Source organism: Dama dama, chromosome 27 (assembly GCF_033118175.1).
Source record: "Dama dama isolate Ldn47 chromosome 27, ASM3311817v1, whole genome shotgun sequence".
In the NCBI taxonomy this organism is placed as follows: domain Eukaryota; kingdom Metazoa; phylum Chordata; class Mammalia; order Artiodactyla; family Cervidae; genus Dama; species Dama dama.
Window position 1 is genome coordinate 41,358,378 of NC_083707.1, and position 27,470 is coordinate 41,385,847.

Here is a 27,470-nt window from a genome sequence, read left to right on the forward strand (position 1 = left end):
AATGGGAGAGCTAAGACAGTAGCCACTGGCAGGCCCTGGTTATCTCATTTAAACAGATACCAAATGTGGGCGACAGGAGTGTGATCATCGGCTGCTTCCCACTTTGTGAATAAATTGCTTAGAAGGAGTCTTTGCCTACCAGATGTGACCTAGATTTAGCTTTTCAAAGGCAGGGGGGTGGGGGGGAATATCTCTATTGTGTTAAAAAAAACAATTGCTGGTAAAATGCACAGTAAATGAGCTTATCTCCCCTCTCCAGGTGTTTGGGCTAATATGTTATGGAATTACTGCTTCATTTATGAAAAATAATTGGGGGAAGTGTTCCAGCAAATCAAATTTGGATAAAGGCTGAGGATGTCTATTGTGTTGTTAGCAAGTTTTTAAAAAGGCAGAAAGATCAGGGAGCCCATAGAGATAATAAAAATATTTTAAAAACTGTGTTTGAGAAGAGTCTCTCATAAAAGGGTCAGGCGTGGGTGTGCTTTCCAACTAGTGTTGGGGTTTAGTGAAATATGGAAGAACAATGAGAACAATTACACCCCTTTCAGCGCCTGTGAAAGCTGCTGAAAAAAATCAAAGCCCGTCTGTCTGCTGGCTCCGATAAGTCTTACGACTCTGTTAAAGGCGGCGAAAATTTAAAAAGCTAACGTTTATATTCTCCCTTACCCACCGTGTCTCTTTTCTTGTCTCCCCCACTCCTGCAGGAGCCGCCACTCCAAAACCAGTCCCAGAACCCGAGAAGCAAACAGACCACACAGTCAAGATCGCAGGGGTCATCGCTGGCATCCTGCTGTTCGTGATCATATTTCTCGGGGTCGTGCTGGTGATGAAGAAAAGGTGAGCCCCTGGCTGTTGCCATGCAGGTGCTTCTGGCCCACTGCTGGCCAAGAGGCTTCTCATGTGTGAAAGTGTCCTGTTAGTCCGTTGTCTTGGATGACCAAGCCACACCTGTGGCTCTGGTGGTTCTATTTTGCATCATGTAGCAGTCAAGATTATGGGAAAACATTTGGAGTCCGCAGCTGTGATTTTGTGTGACTGTGAAGAGCTTCTTGTGCCAGGTCAGCGTTAAGGATCAGCTGTCTTCCCACCAGTTGGTACATAAAGCTCAGCAGAATCAGTAAAATCACTTGTTCACCAGGAAATGTTCAGTATTAATACTTATTACCAACAGAATAGATCTTGAGGATACAAGCAAAGAGATTTCTCCTTCTCATGATAAGGAAGATAATGACAATGACGGAGTTTCTTGGGCCTGCATTATACGCAGGCACCATGTCAGGGGATTAAACAGCACAGTACCCCAAGAGAGAGGAACTCTCAGGATCAGCCAGACAGCGACTCAGGGCATGGACACATAAGGACAAGGACGATAACATGGTGGGTGTAGTAAGGGTGTCCTTTCTAGCCCGGGATGGTCAAGGGAGGAGAAAAACACGTATGGCTGCAAAAAGCAATCGTCACCTCCAATATATGAAAAATACACAATCTCTTTTGTCTTGTGGAGATGAGAACTTGCTTAATAATACAGTATTCAGTTTATATAAAAATGATCAACATAAAAGATAGATGGCAAGAAGCAGTAAGATAAATTATCCATTTTTTATGTGGTTTAAAATTAGTTATAAACAATTGTATTCTACTGTATAGCACAGGAAACTATATTCAATATCCTGTGATAAGCCATAATGGAAAAGAACATGAAAAAGAATATATTAAATATATACATACATATATATATATATATATATATACACACACACATGTAAAGAACCATCACATTGCTACACAGCAGACATTAACACAACATTGTAAGTCAACCAACTTCAATTTAAAGAAAAATTAAAAACAATGCTAGAGTGTGAGCAAAAGTGCAGATCTAGAGGTTGACAAAGCCAAGTCAGGGAGGTCTTGTCTGGTCATCTAAGGAGCTAGACCGGGTCGTTAAGTCCACTGGTGTCCCTTAAGCATGTAGTAATGGGATGTGCTTTTTCTATTAGAAAGATCACTCAGTGTTAAGGTTGAGCCCAGCGAGGAGAGAAAAAGGCTCGAGGCAGGAAGACCAGCAACTTTAGAAATGTCAGGAGGTTGCAGCCACTTGTAGGCCAATCTGGGGAGCCGAAGTAACACAGAAAGAACCTGTTGTTGGTGCGGCCATTGGCGGGAGTGTCCCCAGTCACGGGTGTATACGAGCTAGGACCTGCGGGGCATGTAGAGGGGACCTCAGCCCTGCACTTTTATGTCCAGTCTTCCTGTGCCGTGGAGTAGACACGTCCCCTGGGCAGGCAGACTGTGCTGGCATGCCCCAGGAACAGTGCTGTCCACAATCAGAGTTGTCCATCCATGTGTGCCCGGCTGAAGCCGGGGCTTGGACGTGGGCGCTCAGGGCTACTGTCAGCAGGAGGTCGAGGGTGAAGGTCAAATCTTGGGTCACAGGGATATTTAAGGGATGAGCTAATATCCAAATGTACAGGCATACATATACAGCTTTCCTTGCTGCTTCTTTCGTATTTTGTTTACTGGTCTGGTGAGGCCTTAGGACGAGGCTCTGTCCTGGCTCATACAGGCCTAGCTGCTCCCCATCATTTCAGCTCCTCCTCCCTCTTGTCATTACCTTTTCTTCTTTTCTTGTTGGTCACACATCATTTAATTTCACTCCATTTTTAAAATATTCTTTCTTGTGTTGAGAACTCTTGTGATCTGCTCTCTTAGCCGCTTTTAAATATACAGCCCTATAGTGTTGTATATATAGAGAGACTCAGATGGTAAGAATCTGCCTGCAATGCTGGAGACCCAGGTTTGATTCTTGGTTCAGGAAAGATTCCCCTGGAGAAGGGAACTGCAACCCAGACCAGTATTCTTGCCTGGGAAATACTATGGATGGAGTATACTGATGGGCTACAGTCCATGGAGCTACAAAGAGTCGGACCCAGCTGAGCAATTAACACTTTCTTACTTACTTACTAGTATAGTGATATTAAGTACAGCCACGTGCTGTTCATCCCATCCCCAGAACTTCTTTACCTTATAGCTAGGAGCCCCCTTCTCCCTCTTCACTTTGCTTATCCCTGGCTTCCTTTTCTTTTATCTTCTCTGCATCTCTAGCTATCAGTCTCTATTTCTTTCTCCCTTATATCTCTGTCTTTTTCTTCCTCTTTTACTTCTTCATCACCCCTCATCCACTTTCTCCTGGCTGCTCTTTTTCTCTCCCACCTCGCTGTTTATATAGAAAGCTTATCTTTGGTGCTGGTAGTTTGTACTATTTTTTTAAAATATGATCCAGTATAAATTCTAAGCAGCCCTAGGCCCTTGCATGCCTAGATATTCAAACTAAGCGTTTTGGAGAGTTGATTTTTAGTCATGGGAATGTGTTGGATTTTTGTGTCATCTGGCAAGTTCTCTGTGAGGAATTGCCTGAAACCACCAATCCAGTTGCCCTCATGACCTTAGCTAAATGTTAATTCATCCTCCAAGGGTCTGCTTCTGCTGGATTAATTTATTATTCTACCTTGGACTCTCAGGCAGACACGGAGGTTATGTTATAAATTATGCATTTGAAGAAATTGCCGATGGTAACATATGGCCTTGATACAACTTTAGACTAAATTCCAATACTTCCTATCAAATTTGCATGATTATTTACTAGATAATAGCCTTAAAAGGGTTATTTTCACAGCACGTGCCACTTTGGTATTTGCTCTTTCTGAAATATAGAATATGCTGCCTTGTAAGGCAAATTTGTCAGGAACTTGTAAGATTTTGACCTAAACAATCACGTGGTTCAGACTGTCCTAGTTAATAGAAATTCCAAAAACTTCTGATTGCTCAGGGTTTTCCCTCCAAGTTGAAGCCTAAAATTTTAAATGTGTTTTTAACACAACAGGTAAACATGATAGTAATCACAGGTAAGTGGCTGGAGAGTTATTGATACGGAATAAGCTACAGGATTTGGTTAGCAGCCAGGGAGTTTAGATTTGGAATTCCTGGATCTGTATTTTAACCAACTCTGTGATTCTGAACTTCTTTGCCCCTTAGTTTATTCATCTGTAAGTTGAGCAAACTGCACTCAGCCACATCTGAAGTCCCACCCAATCCAAAACTCTCAGACTTTCTATTACATGGCAGCTGATGGTGACACAACTATCCAGGTGGCGTCCTACAAGGGCAGTGAGGGCTCCTTATGTATCTCATGCTATAAACATACCCGGTCACTCCTCCAAAGCTCACTTTGTGCAGTAGATTCAAGTCTCCATGGAGTGTTGGCTGGTGAAGGTTCATCTTTCAGCCACATGTTTCCTGTTGTCATATAGTAGGTACTCAGTTAAAGGGGACCAGCAGAAAGATGAAATGAGAGAGAATGAGCAGCCAAGAGCTGGCTTTGATTGTAGTGTTGGTCATGTTTGCTGGTTCAAGCCTATGCTCATCAAACTGGGAGACCCACTCCTGCCCAGGCTAGACTCAGTAGCCAACATGAGCTTGTACCATTGGTCATAAAGACAGCCTGAGCCAAGGAAAAAATGTGGGTGAAGCAAATGCATCAGTACTTCTGGGAATGCAGGTGGAAGTCTGTGTCGCCGGGGAAGAGTCAGTAGTGACCATCTGGGTGGGCCAGTGTGCCAGGCCACGTGGGCCTGAGCTCTTGGGAGAGGGGAACAACAAATTTCCCTTGAAGATGTTGCCGATTATTGTCATAGCTAAGATCGTGTGGGCTTCTGAAGGGCCAGCCTTCTCTAAAAATTAGTTACTGAAGGTAGGCCTGGAATAGAACCTGTAAAATCTATTCTCTTTGCAACCCTATGGACTATATGGTCTATGGAATTCTCCAGGTCAGAATACTGGAATGGGTAACCGTTCCCTTCTCCAGGGGATCTTCCCAACCAAGGATCGAATCCAGGTCACCCTCATTGCAGGCGGATTCTTTACCAGCTGAGTCACCAGGGAAGTCCAAAATTGGTTCAGCTCATACTAACTCAGGGAATCCTTTCACACCCAAGTCATAATGACTAAAAACTGAGACGACCTTCAGTTTTATTTAGCTATAATGTTTTATAACCTATCACAAATTAGACTAGTTGTTACCTGTTTGTGAATATTTATATACTGGAACCTGGCCTAGAAAACAAACCTACTCTCCTTAATGCCCTTTACAAGACCTTTACATGTATTTTTATTTATTTTATTCTTTAGGTAAAACAATTTCTTAGTATTTTCCCCTTCCCAGTTCTTTTGAGGGTGCAGTATTTTGATGCAGCAAATGTTAAGAAAGGGTGTTAAGATGAATATCTATGAAATAAAAAAATCTCTTGCAGAGTCACATGACAACACACTCAAAATTAATGTAAGTTGAGTAGAAGATACTTAGTTTTTATCATTTTCATCCCTGTATAATTAAATATATTTGTATAAATGAAAATGCCTGCATTTTCAACATTTTTTCATAAGGAATAATTTATCTCAATAACATGTTTGACAGAATTTAGTATATAAACACCATTGATTTTTATCCTGATTAATTATATTTACTATTGTTTCTAAAATTGCTATAGATCTTTTAGAAATTTGAGAACATTTATATCAATTACAGTAATATTTCTGTCTCAGTCATTGTGGTAAATAGAAATTACAGAAGTTGTGACAAAATGGAAATCATTAAAGAGATACACAGTCTTGGTCAAAATAGCAAATGCTAGCTCTCCCACTGCATGAACACCTGTTATAGGTAAATATGACTGTTTTCATTCTGTAGCACCATACCTCACTCTCCTTTCCATAAAACATTTTAACAGATGTGCATTTTGCAAATGTGAACTTCCCAGGTGGCTCAATGGTAGAGAATCTACCTGCCAATGCAGGAGACGTGGGCTTGATCTTGGGTCAGAAAGATCCCCTGGAGAAGGAAATGACAACCCATTCTAATATTCTTGCCCGGGAAATCCCGCGGACAGAGGAGACTGGAGGGGTACAGTCTAGGGGGTCGCAATCTTTTGTCAGACATGACTTAGTGATTAGACAACAACATTTTGCAAATGCAGCTTATGTCATTAAATATTTAGCATCTTTCCATTGTATTTAAAAAACAGTGTAACTACCAAGAAAAAAAAAATCAATACTGTAGGTAGAGTATCAAAAAACATCATGAAACCAAAAAGGTAAGGGAGAAAAATCTGATGAAAGTCCACTTTCTAAAGAGATATCTGAAAAAAAAAATACAGTAAAATAAAGAGATATCTGCAGTGTGTGAGTAGAGGTAAGTTGATATTAACTATAATTCACTTACTAAACCTGTTTACACTTGAGATAGAAAGAAGTTTTTCCACCATATTTAAGGGTCAGTTGCATGTGAAAAATGTGTCGTCTGAATGCTTTATTCAAAGTCCTATTTCAAAATCACATTTTCTGAAACCGTATTGAGACAGTCCCGTGTAGCCATGTCTTTGTGACTGTTTAGATTATGTGTCAGAGAAGGCAATGGCAACCCACTCTGGTACTCTTGCCTGGAAAATCCCATGGACAGAGGAGCCTGGTAGGCTGCAGTCCATGGGGTCGCTAAGGGTCGGACACAACAGAGTGACTTCACTTTCACTTTTCACTTTCATGCATTGGAGAAGGACATGGCAACAAACTCCAGTGTTCTTGCCTGGAGAATCCCAGGGATGGGGGAGCTGGGCAGGCTGCCGTCTATGGGGTTGCACAGAGTCGGACACGACTGAAGCGACTTAGCAGCAGACTATGTGTACTTGACATGTAGTCGTATAAATAAAAATCAGGTGCTGAGACTCTTCTGCTCTAGCACATGCTTCAGCACATGTGAAACAGGACACACATGTACCCAACTGGTCTGGAAATGCCCTCCTAATTAATTAGCTAGTGTACTTTGGTTTTCTAGATGATACCTGAATGAGCTCCTTGTTCAGTGGTAAAATATAAATTGATCTTATTTTTAAGATTTGTTTTTGATGTGGAATATTTTTAAAGTCTTTATTGAATCTGTTACAATATTGCTTTTATTTTATGTTCTGGCTTTCTGACTGCACAGCATGTGGAATCTTAGCTCCCTGACCAGCAATGGAACCCTCACCCCCTGCATTGGAAGGCAAAGTCTTAACCACTAGACCGCCTGGGAAGTCCATAAGTCGACCTTTGTCAGTTCTTTTCTAACCAGGACCTTATGTGGTGACTCTAATAGCTCCCGTAGTCACACTGTTTCTGGATTTGATCTATTGGTTTATTTAACTATGTTCTACTGGGGGCTCCTTATAAATATTTTCTTTTAAAAAGCAAAGTGGGGAACACAGGCACCAGTTGGTTTTTTTGTGTTTTTATTTTAACTTAACAGGAAGAAAGTGTCAGAATGATAAGAGGCAGTCACCGGACTTTAGAATCGCACAAACCTGGGTTCACAGCTCCTACTTGGTGCTGGCGTAAATTCAGGGGCGTCACGTAACCTCGTGTTGGCATAAATTCAAGGGTGTCACATAACCTCATGTTGGCGTAAATTCAGGGGCATCACATAACCTCTCTGAACTCAGTTTGCAGATGTGAAATGTGATGATGATGATTTGTACTTCTCGGGTCGGGGGGTGGGAGGGGAAGTTAGGAAAATTAAGTGAGAGGACTCAAGCACATAGTTGGTGCTTGATAGATAGTAACCCAGAATTTCAGGAAGCTGTTCAAGATCACGTGGGTGGTACTCGGAGAGCCTGGGGTACATCCAGGTGTGTCTCACTGTTCCCACCTGCTGCCCTGATCGCAGCAGTCAAGCTCAGAGGTGCCTCTGGCTCAGTAAACCTCAGCTGCGCTTTGTAACCGATAGTTAGAGACACTGAACAGTTATTGTCTTGTTGCCATTTACTCTTGCCAGAAATCTAGACGTATTTCGAACTGGCAGCATGTTTTAATCTCCTTTCTGAGCTATCACTGGAGAATAGCTGCAGGATCACTTTTTCCTCTTCCTCCTTAACAGAAGCATTTTGTAAATCCTTTCGAACGTGTGTGTTCATGGCATTCTTGGAGCCATTGGTTTTCTCCTGAGAACTCACAGCAGAGAAGATGCTGTGTCCTCGTCTGTTTAGTGAGTGGGAGAGCTTTGTTGAGTTTTGTAGGAAGCCTTCAGCAATTGAGCTTCACTCCCTCCTCCTCAGACACAAACCCTAGGGTCTGGGGGCTGTGGAGGGTCAGCAGGCCCTGGAGATGGGAGGCTGACATGGGCCCCTGTGAGCTATGTGGCCTGCAAGCTGCTGGCTTTGTGACCCCAGTTTCCTCTGTGTAATGCCCCAAAGGGGTTCCAGCTGGTGCTAGTGGTAAAGAACCTGCCTGCCAATGCAGGAGATGTAAGAGATGCGGGTTCGATCCGTGGGTTAGGAAGATCCCCTAGAGGAGGGCATGGCAACCCATTCCGGTATTCTTGCCTGGAGAATCCCATGGACAGAGGAGTCTGGCAGGCTACAGTCCATGAGGTCACAAAGAGTTGGACATGACTGAAGCGACTCAGCATGCCCGCACGCACAGTGCCCAGAAGGCATCATAATAGACCTTTCCTAGAGTGTTAGGAGAAGATGAAGTGTCATTGGCATCATGGTGCTGGCCCCAATACTAACTATGTGGTCAGTGCACCATTGCACTGGAGCTGTGTCCCCTCTCAGGCCCATCACACACCTTAGAGTCTTTGTTTTTGCCCCCGGAGGCCAGCAGGAGCAAGAGCTGGAGGGAGTGTGATGTCCACTTGGGGAGCGTGGGTCTCTGTTGAGAAGGTGGCTGGGAGGAAGGCCACCAGGGCCACAGCTCATGGTCCCCGCAGCAGGGCCAGGTCTGGGCAGAGACTCTGGAACTGAGAGCACAGAGGAAACCGCTCCCAACCAAACTGGCCCACAGTCTTCCTTGTGCAGAGGCCCCTGGTCCATCCGGCGTTTTACTCCCTACAGAGAAGAAAGCCGGGTGCTGGGGCCCGGATAGTGCCTCCCTTGGGGGTTTCCCCACGGTCGTGTGAGTGGGCACAGCCTGGGCACAGAGCACAGATTCTATCTGAACCTGTCAGACCCGGACTTGGTCCAGGGCCGGTCATCAGGACAGAGGGCGGGGTTCTCTCTCCCGTATCCAGAGTAGCACCCTGCGTCAGCAGGGATCCCGAGCCCACTTCACAGCCCCGGCCTCTCAGCTCTCACAGGAGTCCATTGAGGGTGGACCCTCTGGCCGTGAGACCAGCCCTGAGCTGGGCTCTCTCTGCCACCTCAGGGCACGGCCATCCTATTGATGCCTACCTGAGTGCCCTGGAACTTTCCACCACAGCTCGTTTGTATCTTGTATCCATTTGCACAGCTTATTAAAACATGTTCTTTCTCTATATCTTACCCTTGAGGTTCAAGTCTAACAGAACCTATAAGGGGGTTGCATGTTTACCACTGAAACTGATGGTTCTCCGAGCTGGCTGGCCCCCAAGGCTTGTTGATGTTCCCAGCTCTGTCCCCCAGGCTCTTTGTGCTTTGTAGAGGGCGTCCATCTCATTCATGTTGGCACGACCTTGCATTCTAGGTCATAGAGTAGGAAACACCCAGGACATGAAAACTGAGGATGCTTCATTTAGGATGATAGGATGACGACCATCATCCTAAGACAGACATCACTAAACCTGTCTTCTTGGTCAGTGAATCCGTGGATTCAAACTTATCACTTCTTCAGTTCTTTCTTGTTTTTTATTAATGACTGAAACAGTAATGAAAAATGCTTTGACTATAGGAAATATATATAGGTTAAAAAAAAAAAAAGCAAGCCAGTGTCCAACCTGACTTCTTCGGGAAAAATTCATGAACCCTCTGCTTCTAACATAAATCTGAATTTCTTTTTAAGAAGGAAAGACGTTATAGCTGAAATCTTTTAATCTTCTTTAATCATTTATGAAGAAGATAAAGAGGAGCTACCGTGTTAATTAGTAGAGGATGTTATTTCTTTTTTCTTTTTTTTTTCCTTTTTTGGCATATCTCAGCTTTACAAGATGCTGCAGTAAATAATGTATTGACAAATAAGAAAGGCACGTCATTGCCCAGTATCCTCACAGACTGTGCCCTTCAAGGTGCATCATGCTTCATTAGGTCCATTGGAAGGAGTTTGGGTTGTTTTCATATATAACTCCCTTCTTGGCTCTGGTGTGGTGAAACTAAAGTAAAGCTATTTCTATGGGTTTTACTGTAATAAGGAAAAACTGACTCACTTATTAAGTCCAGCCTTCTTCTATTTGTTTGTAAAAACAACACAAAACCAAAAGTTGGCCAAAAATGTAGGCCAGGTTATCCTAAGCATGGCCCATTTTCTCTCTCCTGCATACCCAACCATGAATACATTTTTATGTTAGTTATATTCCTGAGATGACTTGGAGCACCATGCCCCAATGCCAGAATTCCAGCTTGGACCTAGTATTCAGTGCTTCCCAGACCCACCTCGTCACAGTGCTCAGACCGCTCTCTCCAGGCATTCAGCCTCCTGAATCACCTGGGTACCATCTGCCTCTGCTCTTAGATTCTAGCACATTACTGGCTGTGATGTGGTCCTTTCTAATCATCTTTGACACCCTTTCACACCCAGCATAGTCTTTGCCCCTAATGGACATGTAGTATATTTAGTAATTAAAGACTGAAAACACTCCTTTCATGCAAGCCCTTCAGTGCCACTCTGGACTTCGAATTGCTTTTTATTATAGGAATATGTAAGTTTTATAATATAAGATGCTTCATTAATTTTTCCATACTGTAGGCTTTTTGGTGAACAGATTCCTTCTTTTGAAAAGTATAATTTTTAAAGGTCTGAATAACAATTACTTACATTTTCAACATGATGTATTAAAATCATTTAAATGAATAGGGATATATTTAAATTCAGATACAGCTTAATTAAAAGAAAAATGGGCTCATATCTATCATTTACTTAAATTATCACTTATTTTTAAACCACCTTTGAAACATTTTTCATACACAGTGTATTGCCCTGCATGTTTTTCACAAACAACATCAATTGAGATAGAAATTATTATATTCACAAAATGAATAAGAGCCTCAGGATGAATTTTTCTCTATACAATGAGCACCTGCCCTAAATAAATTAGAATATCCAGTTTTCCAGGTCTTCCATTCAGCGGGTTCACAATGGAAATGCTCAGCCTTACATCTTGGTAATTCACGTGGGTCTGCAGCCCTGTAGTCACTGATAGCTCTCCCACTGCATCCACACATGGCTCAGCTCCTCCGAGTGCATTTGATGAGAATTTATGATAAACATTAGCTCACTGGCCTTATGTCAGAAGGAAAACATTAAGAGAAACAAAATCAGGGAAAAGCCATTTCCTGAGCGGCTTAATGTCCGTGTGTGGTTATCAGGAGCTGTCAGAACATCCTTCATCCTTTCACCTGATGTGTCTAAACCGGGTGGTGGGTTTGGAGTCAAAAGTCAGTCGTGGAAGAACTTGGCCACTCCTCAAAGTGGATCCGTGCCTGATTCCTAGGAATAGTCCTCACCTTTGCTAAACAAAAAGGGAGGGAGGAAAATCTCAGAAGTACGTTAAGACCACGGGAACAAAGTGGTGACATAGCATTAACTGAAACTCTCAGCTCGGCGGCTGTCATCTGGGAGTGGTGTTGTCACCTTAGGGGCCACTTGGACATGCTTGAGGGTGTCTGCATTGGGAATGGCTTAATTGTACACATCTGCCATCTGCATGGTTCCGTAGTCACAATAATCAAGATTCTTCTTTATAATTTGTCAAGATGTGGCTGACTCAGAGTTTGCGTCTGAAAGTCACAGGAGGCCTAGTTTAAGCATCACAGTCAAAACTGCCTCCCGGGGGCCAGGAAAACTGACCAGGTGGTGAGGGGGGCACCAGGAGAAGAGCAGGTCTAGAGGAGATCTGGGCTGTTTGGGTCCCTTAGGTGTGCTGAAACGTAACAGACAGTCCTCTTCCCTTCAGCCCCTGGAGAAGCCAAAAGTCTTGATTTCTTTTATTAAATCTACTAAAGTTTTTATCATTGGCAACTAACCATTTTTTTGATACTCTGTTGGCCATTTAAAATGGATATCCAATCACCAATCATCAATTGCTGATTCCCAGTTCTATTTTAAGATAAACAGAGCAGGAGATGTGAAAATGACCCTATTTAAAAATTCACCTACATGCTTCTGGCTGTAGATGATGTCTTAGACCAGGAAAAGACAATGGACTCCTTCCTTGTCCATGTCCTTAGCATCTGTGGTGGTGGTAGTTTAATCGTAAGTCACATTCGACTCTTTATGACCCCATGGACTATAGCTCACCAGGCTCCTCTGTCCATGGGATTTCCCAGGCAAGAGTACTGCAGTTGGGTGCCATTTCCTTCTCCACTTCAGCTCCTGAGATGCCCTCAAATAGGTGAATAGGTGGCTCCTGCTTGGAAATACATGATCATTTAATCTTCGTTTATCTTGTCTGCGATGCTGACAGTAGTTTGGATAGTGGATCCCCAGTTTGTGACGAGAGCAGTCCCGTCCTTCTGCATGTAGAACGACTGTTGACTTCTGTATCTCTACTCGATGGCTGCACATAGAATGGCTGTTGACTTCTGTATTGCTCTCTCTAAGCCAGGTCGGGAAACTTTGGAATCTAGAGGAGCTTCAGATTGCAACATCTATTAGAGCACCATCGCTCAGAAGATTAACTTTAAATTTATTAAATTCTGTTTCTATTTTAATCATCTTCCTGGTCTTTCAAAACAGTTCCCCTGCATAGGAGAAAGGTTCCTAGGCTGCCCCTGAAGCCAAATCCAGTGGCTGCACTCCGACTCTGAATTAAATCTCAGAGAGAGTTTTGGATAAAGTAGAAGAGAATAGCTTTATTGCTTCGCCAGGTAAAGGAGGGGCCACAGCAGGCTAATGCCCTCAGAATTCTGTGTCCTACCCTGGAGTCATGGTTCAAAAAGGGCATGGTCAGCTTATAGACTTTCTTCTGATGGTTGGTGATGACATAAGTGGGCTTCAGCATCATCAGCATTTTGGTTCCAACAGGTCTGGGGTCTCCCTGCTTGTGGGCAGTAGACAGTTAACTTCTCCCCCCTGGTGGGGGTTTCAGTACCTGCAAAACAGCTCAAAGTTATTGTTATGTGTTTCCCTTAAGGGGAACCAATACCTGCCCCAAGTCTGCACTATTGTTTCTTGGCTGTTCCTCCCCTGTCTCTGCATCTCCTTCATTCCCTGATTAGTATCTGTTTGAATCTGCCCCCTGGAACTCAGTCAGGGAAGGTCCTGGGGACTGAATGAAGCTTACTTCCTGTAATCAAGGAATGGCTTTTGTGCCCAAGAGGCCCACAGGGCCCTGCTGGCTTTCACCCCTGGTCATGATCATGGTCATCATGTGAAGGGAGTCTCACAATAGAGGGTTGGGGGGAGCAGGCCCCTATCAGCAAGGCCCTCCTGATAGACTGTGGCTGGCTGACCCAGTCAGAGCCCGGGGTGCCGTGGGTCCTCCCACTGCATAGCCGAGCCCAGGTGACAGAACCAGGCTGCCTGCTAGCACTGTGGCTGTTGACTTCGTGTGCTGGGTTTGAGAAGGAACCGGATTTATGGATCTGCTATCGTCTGAGAATAGAAAGGTCGTGTATTTCCCTGTGTGTCCTTTACCTCCAACCCAGCACACATCCATCTTTAGGACCTGTCTTTAAGAAAGAGAATCCAAATGTAAATAATCTCCAGGGCCCTGGAGTTTCCAAGATAACCCAGTGTCCAGCCCAAGACCCTAGTCGGTGCTGACCTCAGACCACAGTCATGAGAATGTCCTGCTGCTTGGGCCCTGGTGACTCCTGGAGCCTCCACAGCACACCAGGCAGACCTGAGACCACAGCCCTGCCGCCCCTGCTCAGTGGGCATCTAGCACTTTGCCAGGAGCCCCCAGGAGCCCAGAGTGACCCCACGGCGTGCCACGCTCACTCTGGGGCCAGGACCACCCGCTGTCACTCGCTGGCAGGAAATTGCCCAGTGCCTGAGCTCCAGTGCCTGAGCTCCAGTGCCTTCGCTTCCAAAGCAGTTTAATGTCTTATTGTCCTGACCACTGTGCTGGTGTCTGGACTTAAATAATCCATCCGTTAGGATCTCCAAAGAGCTTCTAACTCACCCTGAGACTCCTCCCTAAGTTCTAAAATGGTGATTTTTTTTTTTAATCTGGAACCTTGGGGTGCTGGCCTGATTCTGTAAACCTCACCTAGCTCTAGATCATTTCTAGTTTATTGAACACCCCTCCCATGGGGACATGGGCTTCTTGGGTGGTGCTAGTGGTAAAGTACTCACCTGCCAATGCAGGAGACATACGAGACGCAGGTTCGATCCCTGGGTCAAGAAGATTGCCTGGAGGAGGAAATGGCAACCCACTCCAGCATTCTTACCTGGAGGATTCCATAGACAGAGGAGCCTGGTGGGCTATAGTCCACAGGGTCACAAAGAGTTGGACACAGTGAACAACAGCATGCATGCACACACGCGTGTGGTGAGATACACACCAGTGTGGCACTGGTGAGGTCTGCACCCCATCCTGAGGACCCTGCCATCCACAGTTTATACCCAGGTTGGTGGTGATAACTCCCAAGGGAAGCCTCCCAGGCACAGAGCCCCTGATGATATTTTAAAGAAGGAAAGCAATATAAACTGTGTTCTTATTCTGCATACATGTTTACTCTTATGATCTACACTGATGTGAAGAACAACAACAGCAACAAAATTTAATTGAAGTTAGAAGTCACAAAGTAAAATGATGGTTCATTATATGAACGAAGAAACCAACTCTAGTATGAATGTGGTTGATTAATGAGCTTCATTAACAAGTTCACAGTGGCAGAGGTCAAAATTATAGGTCTGATGACATACAAGGTAACACTCTTCTGTCACGTTCAGGTCCTTTTCCTAACACAGAGCATCTAAGGGCATCACCAACAATTATTTTAATCCCATGTGTTCTATGACTTATAAAATTTTGGATTCTCAGAATATCTTGTATTTACTATCCTGAACAGTATGTTCTTTTAGCTTAAACTGAGGACATTCAGCAATCATTTCTTTTTCAAATGTGACCCTGCTAACTTTAAAGATAATATGTGAAGAATCTACAACAATTAAACTGGGAGCATTGAAAAATAACAAATCCAGTGACTGAAGCTAAGGAAAAGAAAATAGCCATAACAACAGATCCATAAACTAAGAGAGAAACTAAGTAGGATAGAGAAAGACAAATTAAAGTAAATTTTTGGATTCTAAATTATTGTTGACTGTGATACGTTGAGGGGCTTCCCAGGTAACTCAGTGGTAAAGAAACTGCCTCCTGATGCAGGAGATGCAAGAGATTCCATCCCTGGGTCGGGAAGATCCCCTGGAGGAGGGCATGGCAACCCACTCCAGTATTCTTGCCTGGAGAATCCCATGGACAGAGGAGCCTGGCATGCTGCCATTCCATAGCGCACAAAGAGTTGGACATGACTTAGTGACCAAACAACAACAGACAACGGATGTCACGACAGGTTTTGAAGGACTGCCCTCACCATTCTACCCAACAGTCAGCCTTAGAGCCTTGGACCAGTCTTGGCACTGGGGGCTAGGCTGTGATGGAGTGTCTGCCTTGTGGACGCATAGGCCTGGGAAGCTGAGAGGGTTGTTCTGTCTGGCCCACAGCAGGAGAAAACTGATGTGACTGTGCATGTTTACCTGAGGCTAGAAGGGCCGCAGAAATACATCTAGCCACATTGAGAGCAGGCAGCCCAAAGTGTTCCTGCATTGTTACCAACAGCAGTGACAGCAAGGAGACCAAATTGCCTCTGAAAAGCACCTCCTGAATTGTCACCTTAATGCCCTCCTAAAGCCAGGCAGGATGGCCGTCAGCCTGGAACCAGCCAAAACACATGTGCTCAGATTGCTGGGGAGGCACTGCTTATTTCAGTCATAAGTGAAGACAACCATGTGCCCCATGCCTTATTTTTAGACACCACGGGTCTAAATGTGGGTCGTGCTGGCGGAGGCTCTCGCAGCTGTCAATTTTTTAAATTTTCTTGACTAGTAACAGCAACTCTGCACAGATCACCAGCAAGCAGAACGTGTGTCTAGCGTTCTAGAAGCTCACAGCACTTCAGGTCCAGTCAACATCACTCCCCTGTGCAGGCTGCAGAGTTTGTGCAATTTCAGCCTTAGGGGTTTGATTAAAAAACAGAAAACAAAGAAAATAAATTCAGTGCATGCTGCCTAAAGTGTAGAGCTGTGACTCCTCTCAGTTGAATGAAGCTTGTGTGGGCAGGTCCCGAGTTGGTCTTTGGTTTGCCTGTTTCTAAGCGGACTTACTGTCACTGAGTTGACTGGAAGCCCCTGAGGTTAGGACCATAAAATTGAGTGAATAGACAGCAAATCCTGCCAACATGAGCCCTGGGCCCTCTTCCCACCATGTCCTCCCACTCCTCCCAGAGGTGGTGGTGTTTTTCAGTCACTCAGTCGTGTCTGACTCTTTGCCATCGCATGAACTGCAGTACGCCAGCCTTCCTTGTCCTTCACTCTTTCCTGGAGTTTGCTCAAATTCATGTCCGTGGATTCAGTGATACCATCGAACCATCTCATCCATCTCATCGAACCCCCTTCTCCTCCTGCCCTCAAATCTTTCCCAGCATCAGGGTCTTTTCCAATGAGTCAGCTCTTCCAATGAATATTCAGGGTTGCTTTCCTTTAGGATTGACTGGTTTGATCTTCTTGCTGTCCAAGGGACTCAAGAGTCTTCTCCAGCACCACAGTTTGAAAGCATTAATTCTTCGGCGCTCAGCTTTAGCTCAGTGGCTGCAAAAAAAACCCTATGACCTGTATTGTAAGCAGCATTCTCATATTTCCCACCTCACGCATTGGGTGAGAGAAGAAAATTGTGCCCTGCGTGAGACAGGAGCAGGGCGAGGTGAGGTGGGCAGGCTCAGAACTGCCTCGAGAACCCAGTTCTGCCCCTTGAGCTCAGGAAGCAGAGAGTGGACCTGGGTGACTCAGGTGCCTTTCAGAGCCTTTGACTAACCAAGCGGCTCAGTGGGCTTGAAATGAGCCACAAAGAATGGCCATGTTCACGCCTACATAATGTTCAGCGCTCACTGTCCACATGTTGTAGGAATCCAGGTTGGACCTGCAGCCTCTCTCACACAAACGCAGTGAATACCCGGCTTGGCAACCCTGCCGCCGCCCCCGCTTCTCCCACGTGTGACGTTAGACCCGTGAGTCCGCACAAAGCCTGTCATTGCCAGGCGTGTGTCCCACGTCACCCCTGAGGCCAGGTCCAGCTCCTCGGCGTTCCCTCATCAGCTGGGCTCATCATTTAGGACACAGTCCACAACGTAGACCCTGATTCCAACCCACAGGAAAGCCCGGACCTCGAGGCTCCAGCTGGGTTCTCACGTCTCACCTGTGAGGGCCTCAGAGGATAGGTGAGGCTGCGGGCTGTGGGGACACATGATCTAGTGTGTCCTGCATGTCAGTGCTGCCAGGCCTCTCCTGAGGAGGAGCCGCTTGCTGGTGCTGGTGGAGGCCTCTGGGGTCCAAAGGCAAGGAGTCTAGTGTCCTGAGTGAAGGAAGTCCCTGCAGCGTGAGGTTCGCACCTGAACCAGCCAGGTACAGGCTCTCCAATGGGGTCTGCAAATCTCCCTTCAAAAGCTGGCCGGCTTGGCCTGGAGTCCTGGTGTGTGGAAAGTTGGGTTAGATGAATGTGACACAGTGGCTCTTAAGTTTGGGTCCCTGTTGACATCATGTAGCATCCTGTGGTGGTAGTTTAGTCACCAAGTCCTGTCTGACTCTTGTGACCCCATGGACTGTAGCCCGCCAGGCCCCTCTGTCCATGGGGATTCTCCATACTGGAGTGGGTTACCATGCTCTCCTCCAGGGGATCTTCCCGACCCGGGGATTGAACCCTCGTCTCCTGCATTGGCAGATGGGTTCTTTACCACTAATGCCATCTGGGAAGCCTGTGTAGCATCTGAAAGTGAGACAGATATTACCTTCCAGTGATGCAGAGAATGGGATGGTAAGCCTTTACAATGGTTTATGTCTCACTATTTTGGCTGGCCCTGGGGCTCTAAAGTGACTTTCATTCCACGCCTGCTTGCTTCCTCCCAGCTGTATCTCCCACTCGTGTTCTCTGCTGCTGGCAGGAAACCGTCCCAGCCCCCCAGCTCTGGACAACAGTGCCATATTTCTAGCACTCAGCTAAAAATACTTACTGACATCTGTATCTATTTCAACATCATTTCACAGTATTAATCTTAGTCTGAAAGGTATTTCCTCAGAGCTATTACATATCTTAAATGAATTTGACCAGGACATGTTTTCAGTTTGATCACAACTAATCTTAATTGGATGCCAAACTGCGTGGTTTTCACATTAAACCTGGCGGCCCCAGACCACTTTATAGGCAAACCAAAATAACAGGAAACTTACAACAAGGTCTTTATAACATCTTTTGTAATTCTTACAAAATAAGCTTTGAAGTAGCATCATAAATATTTTAAATTAAACTTAGCAAAAATAAATGCATAAAGCCCAGTTAGTGCCTGTGGTACTCTCCGTTTTAATTTTTTTCCTCCCTCTCACTAGCAAATTTGCTAAATTTGGTAATTTTCAGGCTGTTTCTTCTACATTAGTGAGAAAAATAAGTTAGTTTTATATTCATTTTTCTTAAAATAACTATTTTCTCAAGTTCCCTTTCTAAGTAGAATCAGCACTCAATTATTTGTGTTAATGGAGGAAAAAGATGATTCGTATAAAACAATGGATAATCACAAGTTGTTTACACAGGGGGAAAGTGCTGAATTTTGTGAAACAAAGCTGATATATGGGCTGTTACTAACCCTGTCTTCCTAGATTAGGTGGAAGAAGATGTCACTGGTGCAGATCTACACAGTGACAAAGATCATTACTCTAGAATTCCCCTCCCTGGGGCCTGCCAGGTATGTGTCCCACCTCGGGACAGCACAGACCCCCGGTCACCGTTTGCAGGTATAAATAGAAACCTCTGTTCACGTGTGATCCACATTTATCCGGTATCACACAAGTAAGCCCGGACTCCATGGAAGAAGTCAAATAAAACACAACTCGTTCCTGTTTGATTTTTGAATTAAATTTCTCTATAAACATCCTGTCAACAATCTTAGAGAGAGCTTCCTTTTTTTATTCATTTATTTTTGTCTACTCTGGGTCTTTGTTGCTGTGCAGGCTTTCTCTAGTTGCAGCAAGCAGGGGCTACTCTTGGTTGCAGAGCACAGACTCTAGGCACATGGGCTTCAAAAGTTGAGGCGCACGGGCTTAGTTGCTCTGCAGTATGTGGAATCTTCCCGGATCAGGGATTAAACCATGTCCCCTGCATTGGCAGGCAGATTCTCAACCACTGGACCACCAGGGAAGCCCTAGAGAGAACTTCCTTAAAGAAATATTGTGAAGTGAAACAGATCACCAGCCCAGGCTGGATGCGTGAAACAAGTGCTCAGGCCTGGTACACTGGAAAGACCCAGAGGAATCGGGTGGAGAGGGAGGTAGGAGGGGGGATCGGGATGAGAAATACATATAAATCCATGGCTGATTCATATCAATGTATGACAAAAACCACTACAATATTGTAAAGTAATTAGCCTCCAACTAATAAAAATAAATGGAAAAAAAATTTAAAAAAAATAAAAATTCCAACTTTAAACAAAAAAAAGAAAAAGAAAAGAAAGAAATATTGCGACTATGTGGAAGAAGAATCCAGACTGAAAAGAATAAATGTCACTGACATATCACAGTGAAAAACAGAAATCTCATTCTCCTCCCCTACCTTTCTGTGTTCATTATTTTCTTTTCCTTCCCCCAGAAAAGTTAACTGAGAAAGGCCTATTGTAATGTGTGACAGGTACACATTAGTTACATCAATGGCTGCCCCCAAAAATCATACCTCTAAAAATATCTTGCTGACTAAGGCAAATATTGCTTATTAAAGTTATAAGACAAAAACTTTTTTTTTCCAGGAAAGAGAGAAGGGTTAAAGTCATAGATTTAAATAGATTTATTTAAAACTACTTTCCTGGACTTAACTGGGGATCAAGTGGTTAAGAATCTGCCCACCAATGCAGGAGACACAGGTTCGATCCCTGGTCTAGGAAGATCCCACATACTGCAAAGCAAGAAAGCCCAACACGCTGCGAAGCCAGAAAGCCCGTGCACCTCAACTACTAAGCCTGTGCTCTAGAGCCCAGGAGCTGCAGCTGCTGAAGCCATGTGCCCTAGAGCCCATGCTCTGCAATAAGCGAGGCCACCTCAGTGAGAAGCCCACGCACTGCACAGCAAGGAAGACTCAGCACAGCCAAAAAATTAAATAAATGAATAAAACTACCCCCCTCCCCACCCCTGCCACTCCTGGGTGCATTCTCTGAACAATTCATAAAGCTTCCTCTACTTAACTTTTCCAAATAGCAGTGCTTTAGACGTAGAAACAACATTCTCAACAGCAAAGAAGAAAGCTTAGCTCACTCATCTGTAGCCATCATGAGATTCTGTCTAATTCATAGAATTGGTAAGAATTTCACCCAAGGCAGAAATTGAGTGTAGTGCATGTGTGTACTTTTATTCAGTCTTGAGGAATCACAGAGATTGATTATGATTGCTTTTTTTTTTCTTGCAAATATATATATATATATATATATATATATATATATATATATATATATTCATGTAGGCTGAATGAATGTTAATTCCCTGCCATGTGATTTTCCTTTTCATACTGGGTGCAGTTGTGTTTTCTGTGAGTACTTATTCCTGACACAACAGTGTAAGTAATTTGGAAACATGATTTAGTATGCGAGAATTCACTTTCCTCTCCTATCATTTGGAATGCATTTAATGCACAAGATTGTTCAAACTAAATGATGCATAGAATTTCAAGAGCTGCAAGGAGCTTTGGAGTTCATCTCTTCCTAACCTCTCATTTGATAGATGAGGAAGCAAAGCCCAGATAAGCTAAATGCTTCAGTGGTGGTGTTGGGAGGGTAGAGTGGGGAGCCCCCACAGCTGCGAATCCCAGTGGGCAATTTCTGCACAGATTGCTTTAACTCGACTTTTCTGGTGGCGGCTTAGCTGAGTGATGTCAGCTCTGCTGATTTCGGGATGTGTCACTGACAATGCAAGGGCCACATGATTAATTTGAGGACGTCTGTATTTTTCCGGTGCATCTAGGTGAGCTCCACTAAGCAAGAAGTCTTAATCTGTGACAGGGCCCAAATTCGGGGATAGAGGGCCCAGCCGGGGACAGAACGTGTGTGATTGATCATTGTGCCAGCCACGCAATTATAGCCATCACAGTCTGTGCTCCTTGCAACTTCCAAGCCGTAAATTTGAACCTTAGCTGAGCATTCGCTATTATTAAAGCTTCATCTTAACTGTTTTCCATATGCAACAAACATTTAACATTTAATGTTAACTCAAGGATAAAAAATAAATAAATAAAAAGCAGCTCTCAAAATTATATCTAGGCAGTTTGGGGCGTATAGCTAGTTTATTTAGGGCCTTTAAAAGTAATATGCAAAGATTTGCCTACCTTTCTGTTTTGTTACTGGGCTTTCCTGGTGGCTCAGTGGTAAAGAATCAACCTGCCAATGCAGGAGACTCGTGTTTGATCCATGGGTCGGGAAGATCCTCTGGAGAAAGAAATGGCAACCCGCTCCAGTATTCTTACCTGGAGAATCCCATGGACAGAGGAGCCTGGTGGGGTCCATGGGGTCACAAAAGAGTCAGATGTGGCTGAGCAATGAAACAGCAACAACTGTTTGCTGTTACAAATAAAAGTTCAGACTCATAGCCTGGGTAGGAGGAGAAACTCATTAAAGGGGCAACACACAGGAAGATTCCTAAAGGATCAGACTGGGCCAGTCCAGGCATTATTAACCTCCACTGGAACTGAGGTTCTTTTCTCTCCATCCCTCCTGGTGGCCATCATTGAGGGATGTCCAAGCTTCTCTTGTGACAAGTACATTTAAAGATGGTGTGGAGTGACCATCAGTTGTCAAAATGTGTTCAGAATGAAGCCACTCATCCCTGTTTACTTCTGAGTCACACAATCTGCAGATGCCCTGCAGCAGAAATAAATTAGCTCTAAATTTTCTATTGAGCAGAGCCTTCTGACTGGGCATCTTGTGAATATTCTTCAGTCATTTTGCTGAGGGCGAAGAGAGACTCAAAAGCCCTCCCCCGACCCCACTCCCACCCCCAGGCTACAGGAGGACCAAGAAACATACTCCTGAGAGAAGATGCCACGTTAAATTCCTGGATAATTAATACAAAGTACAAAAATCGTGCATTGTAGACCTCAGTCAACTTTTCTGGTGAAAAACTTTCTTTCTTTGAAGTTCGGGTGTTTGCCGTCGGAGGGAAGCTTGGAGGCAAGGATATGCTTCCTGCATCTAGAATGTGTGGAAAGTGTGCAGCCATAAACGTCTCGGTGGCAAATGGGCCGCACGGAGGCTCCCAGGCAGCCTTGGAGGTAATTTATATGGCTTAGGGACTGTAGTTTTCTCATAGATTGAACTGTTAGTTTTCAGGAGGATTTAATGAAATATTGAACCAGATGCCACTGGTCTGCCATGGGTGCGGGACTATGAGGAATGAGGAAGTGTTGCTTTGTAAACAGCTCGGACCTCTGCGGGCGGGGAGCCAACTTGTGTGAGCTAGCAAGGGTCAGAGCCCAGAGAAAAGGGGGCTGGTTTTGAATCCATGTGTTTGTGTCTCTGGCCTGTGCTCATTTAGAATAGGAAGCTGTGTCTAGCCTGGGGCCTTTTGTTGCCCAAAACATGGTCCGTATTTGGAGGCAGGCAGTAGGGGCTGAGGTTCTTCTGTGTCATTATTAGTCATTATTATCTGTGCATTCACCATCCACATGATCCTGTAATTCCCCCAGATAAGTTCCTGGTGTATTCCCATTTTCAATAATACTGTCCACTAATTGGCATCAAGATTGAACTGGACAATTTTTTGCCAAGAAAACAGACTCTTCAGAATGGAATTTGTACACATCATTTTAAGAGCCTTGACAATTAGACTCTTGCCCTAACATTTTAGGACTTTTTTTTTTTTTTTCTCATGACCATGGTCAGGACAAGAAGCTCATTTCTCAACAACAACAAAAAAAATTATTCAACTGGTGAGTTCAAATTTTTATTTTTTTCTTTAGGACAGGCAGGTATTGTTAGATATTTCTTCTTTTCTATGAGTACTCATTCCAACTTAAAACACTTTTTGAGCATCATCTGGTTGATTGTCCTAAGCAGCACCTAAAAGCCCTCTGCAGAGGGCCACCCACAGTGAGAAAGGTCTGGCATAGGTCTGGGTTAAACATGAAAATATACTTGCCAATTAAAGCAAAAACTGTGAGTTTAAAAATGGATAATCAAGTCCACAAGGGTTCATGTCCATGGGGAGATTCTGTCTAGATAATTAAATATCCTGTGTAACCTGGTTTAGCTTTTAATGAGAAACTGAAAGTCACCCAATTTTCTCAAACTACTTTGGACAAAGGTAGACAACACAGGTAGAAACATTGCTTCTGTAATTCTCTCTGGTCCTGGGCCAAGCCTTAACAGCTGATCCTAGGAAAGGGGTGGGAAGCCAAAAGGAAGAAGGTACCTCCCTGTGTCAAGTTCCGCATAGAAACCTCCATGCCTGCTCTGTACATAGTAATCTGTACCCATTTGATGATATAATGTAGTAGCGCTTCTTGCAGATTACTCAAGGGAATACCAGTGGAGTAAAATCATTCAAGTTCTCCCCAAAAAGATTGAGCTCATCCTTGTTTGGAAGCCAAAGCCGCAGGCTCTGTCCAGGGTCCTGGATCTTGACCCCAGGAGGATAACAAAGTCATCTGTGATCTTTGTTAAGTCCTAGGATCTTTCCTGGCCTCTCTAGTTTGATTAGTCTAGGAACTACCGGATAAAACACAGGGTTCCTCAGCCCCTGGAACAGACACCTGGTGTCTGATTCTAATAGTACCAGCTCTGATCTTTCCAACAAAGAAATAATTAGATAAACTAAAACTCAAGTAGCCTTTGTGAGAACCTTAGTCGACTTACTTCCTTGTCCATTTCTATGATGCTCACTCTAGTCCAGCAGATCTATAGCCTTAGATGTACTGGGAAGCCTGTTTCCTGTAGTACTTTTTGTTTGGCTACCAGTGAGATTTGCGACTTGTTCATTGTTTTCTCCAAGCCCCCATCTTGCCCTCAGACACTCCGTGTAGAGTAACAAGGACTTGCTGCTGCCCCAGCCACATGCCTATAGCTCTGTTGGCTAAAGGGGAAAGAGGAACTAAAAAACAAAGGATTGACTGATGAGTTTTTAGACATTTGCCCTGGCATCACTCAGATGGGTGAAAGATGGCATGTGGTACAGATTACCTGACTGTTCCTACATGACGTTTCAAGTTTGACCCTCTCTCACTTTCTGGATTACCCTCTCCCTACAGCACACGCAGAGTGGGCACCATCCCAGCCCATCCGATGGTCTTGCTTAGATTCACAGCCAGTTGTAGCATGGTCTTCAGAGCCTTGCAGGGTTCAGTGTTGGGCAGGTCGGAGCGGTTGCCAGACACAGGACTGTGTGCCTCAGTGTGGACACTTCAGGCCACACCCCCAAATGCAGTGGGGGGGGGGGGGGGGTAGGAATGTGTGTAACAGGTTTCCGGGTGATACAGTGATGATGCTTTCTGATGTTTAAGACCACTGCCCTGGGCTCTGGACCAACTGTTGACACTCTTTAAATGTGTGAGGAAGGTTCTCGACCATAGAAAATTGGCTTAAACACCATGAGAACTAGCTGCCCAATCCCATGAGAGCCCATGGAAGTGGAAGGAACTTTTCAAGAGAACTTAATCTGTGGTCCTCATTCTACGGGTACCATGTGACCATCTTATAGCACACACCTCATTATTTATTTAGTTAGTTTTGGCTGCACTGGGTCTTTAGTGCTACGTGTGAGCTTTCTCTAGTTGTGGAGAGTGGAGTCTGCTCTTCCTTGCAGTGCACAGGCTTCTCATTGCAGTGGCTTCTCTTGTTGCAGAGCACAGACTCTAGGACACGTGGGCTCCTATAGTTGTGGCACACGGGCTTAGCTGTGCCCGCCCGACCTGTGGGATCTTCCGGGACCAGGGATCGAACCCACATCCCCTGCATTGGCAGTGTGCGCGCTGTGCTTCATCTCTCAGTCGTGTCTGACTCTTTGCAACTCCGTGGACTGTAGCCCACCAGCCTCCTCTGTCCGTGGGGATTCTCCAGGAAAGAATACCAGAGTGGGTTGCTATACCCTCCTCTAAGAGATCTTCCCAACCCAGGGATCGAATCCAGGTCCCCTCCTTTTCAGGTGGATTCTTTACCATCTGAGCCACCAGGAAGACGGATTCTTAATCCCTGGGCCACGAGGGAAGTCCACAAACACCTTTTAGGATGAAGGCAGCTGGTCTTGAGTAGCCCCTGATGGACTCACCTGGCATCATAATTAATTGTGACATTCATAAAATAAAGCTGTGTGTACATACGCACATGTATGAATACACAGAAACACACATGCTTTTGTTTTAATTAATGCTGTGCTTAAGGTTTCATCATCCTTCTTAATGAAACATTGTGTTCAGTTCAGGAGTTTGGAGTGGTTGAGACACATGAATTCATTCAGTGAATACCTGAATCCTCCTCATTCAACATACTAAGCCAGGTGTCTTGGGGACAGCATGTATCATACTAACCCAAGGACCTCAAGATCATGAGAGTCTAGTAGGAAACAGAAGCCATGGACATAAAGACACCATTGGGCTGAAAATGATAAAATGCCGTAGAATGTATGAGTAAAGTCTCTGTCAGTTCAAAGAGAAAACTTGCTTTCAGCAGGAGGAATCAGGAAGACTTCAAGGAGGAGGTGGCAATTATGTTGTAATTTTCAGGCCTAAGAGAGGTAAAACAGGTGGCAACATGTGTTGTGGGAAAAGTACTATTATTATTAATAACTGTTGCTTTCATAATATTTCATGTTGTTGTTCAGTCAATAGTTCAGTTCAGTTCAGTCGCTCAGTCGTGTCCGACTCTTTGCTACTCCATGAATCGCAGCACGCCAGGCCTCCCTGTCCATCACCAACTGTCAGAGTTTACTCAAACGATAAGTCGCGTCCAGCTCTTTGTGACCTTGTCCTTAACTATCTCCAGGAGTTTGCTCAAACTCATGTTCATTGAGTCAGCGATGCCATCCAACCGTCTCATCCTCTGTTGTCGCCTTCTCCTCCTGCCCTCATTCTTTCCCAGCATCAGCATCTTTTCCATTTGATCTAACAGAGCGCCTAGCTTGTTTATCTCACGTACCGAGTGATAGGAACAGGTCAGGTCAAAGAAGTACTGCTTTCCAGGAAATGATATCAATCTACTTATAAAAGAAAATAACATAAGTGTGACTTTGGAAGTAAACTTAAAGATCAAAGCAAAGACAGATGGGATGGAGAGTTTCACAGCCTACAATGGGAAATATATTATCGTTAATTTGATGAAAGAAGTTATCAGCTAATGATAGGAAGTATAATGCTGATGGAGCGTGGAAAAGTATTCAGCTCCGAAATGGTGAAGCAGAAAAAAGAGGGGAAAAATACTCACCAAGAAAGGGCAGTTTGCTGCCTCTTATTAAATTAAAAAATGCATTGCTGCCTGAGTAAGGATGAGAATATCTTCTTAAAAATATCTTTGAGGATTATCTGTTACTGTCTGAATCATAACTTTCACAACTGCTTTCATTGAAAAGAAGCCATTAAACTCACATACTTCCTGAATATGCACAGTGTGTGAAAGCTTTAATTAAATCTACAAGTAGAGCCTTAAAAGAACAAGGATCAAATTAATTGCAACATAGGCCATGCATTTGTTTCTCTGACAGTCCCTGTGCTGTAGAGAAAAGGCAATCTGGGCGCTCTTATCTGAATTAGTAAACTCGGTATCACTTTCCATTAGCACAGCCAGTCAGGACCACGCGTCTGCCTCCGACACGGCTTCCATGTTAATGCCTCCAGAATACAGTCTGTTCCAACTGGTTTCCTATCAGATTCCCAAGCAGTAAATCCATGAGGTGGAATAAGGGGTCTTCTGCTCTCTGCAAAGCTGGCATGTGTGAGTTCTTCTCCAGACCGAGCATCATAATTAGACTGCAGAGTAATTGAGGAAAATTCAGCACATGCAAATAGGGCAAAAGGATTTGCTGCTAATTATGGTTGTTATACCACCATCAAGAAAAATCAATTTGTAATATTATTATTCGGCTTTTCGGTGACCTGCAGAGGTCTAAAATGAGGACGTGAGGTTTGGTGCTTGGGAAAGACTTCTACCAGTGGAGTTAATGAGTATTGGCCCCAAGAGGAAATTAGAGATAAAAGCAAAATATTTGAAATTTTTAACCAAAAAAAAAAAAAAAAAAAGACTCCCAAA

At 44.3% G+C, this 27,470-nt stretch overlaps 1 protein-coding gene across 4 annotated transcripts in view; it reads left to right on the forward strand.

Moving 5' to 3' along the window:
* Window positions 1–27,470, forward strand: part of PTPRM (protein tyrosine phosphatase receptor type M) — a 649,948-nt gene that overhangs the window by 441,193 nt on the left and 181,285 nt on the right. For all 4 annotated transcript variants that reach the window (XM_061131248.1, XM_061131250.1, XM_061131249.1 and 1 more), the window contains exon 14: window positions 705–837. In XM_061131248.1, coding sequence (XP_060987231.1) covers window positions 705–837 — 133 coding nt within the window. The remainder of the gene's footprint in view (window positions 1–704; window positions 838–27,470) is intronic.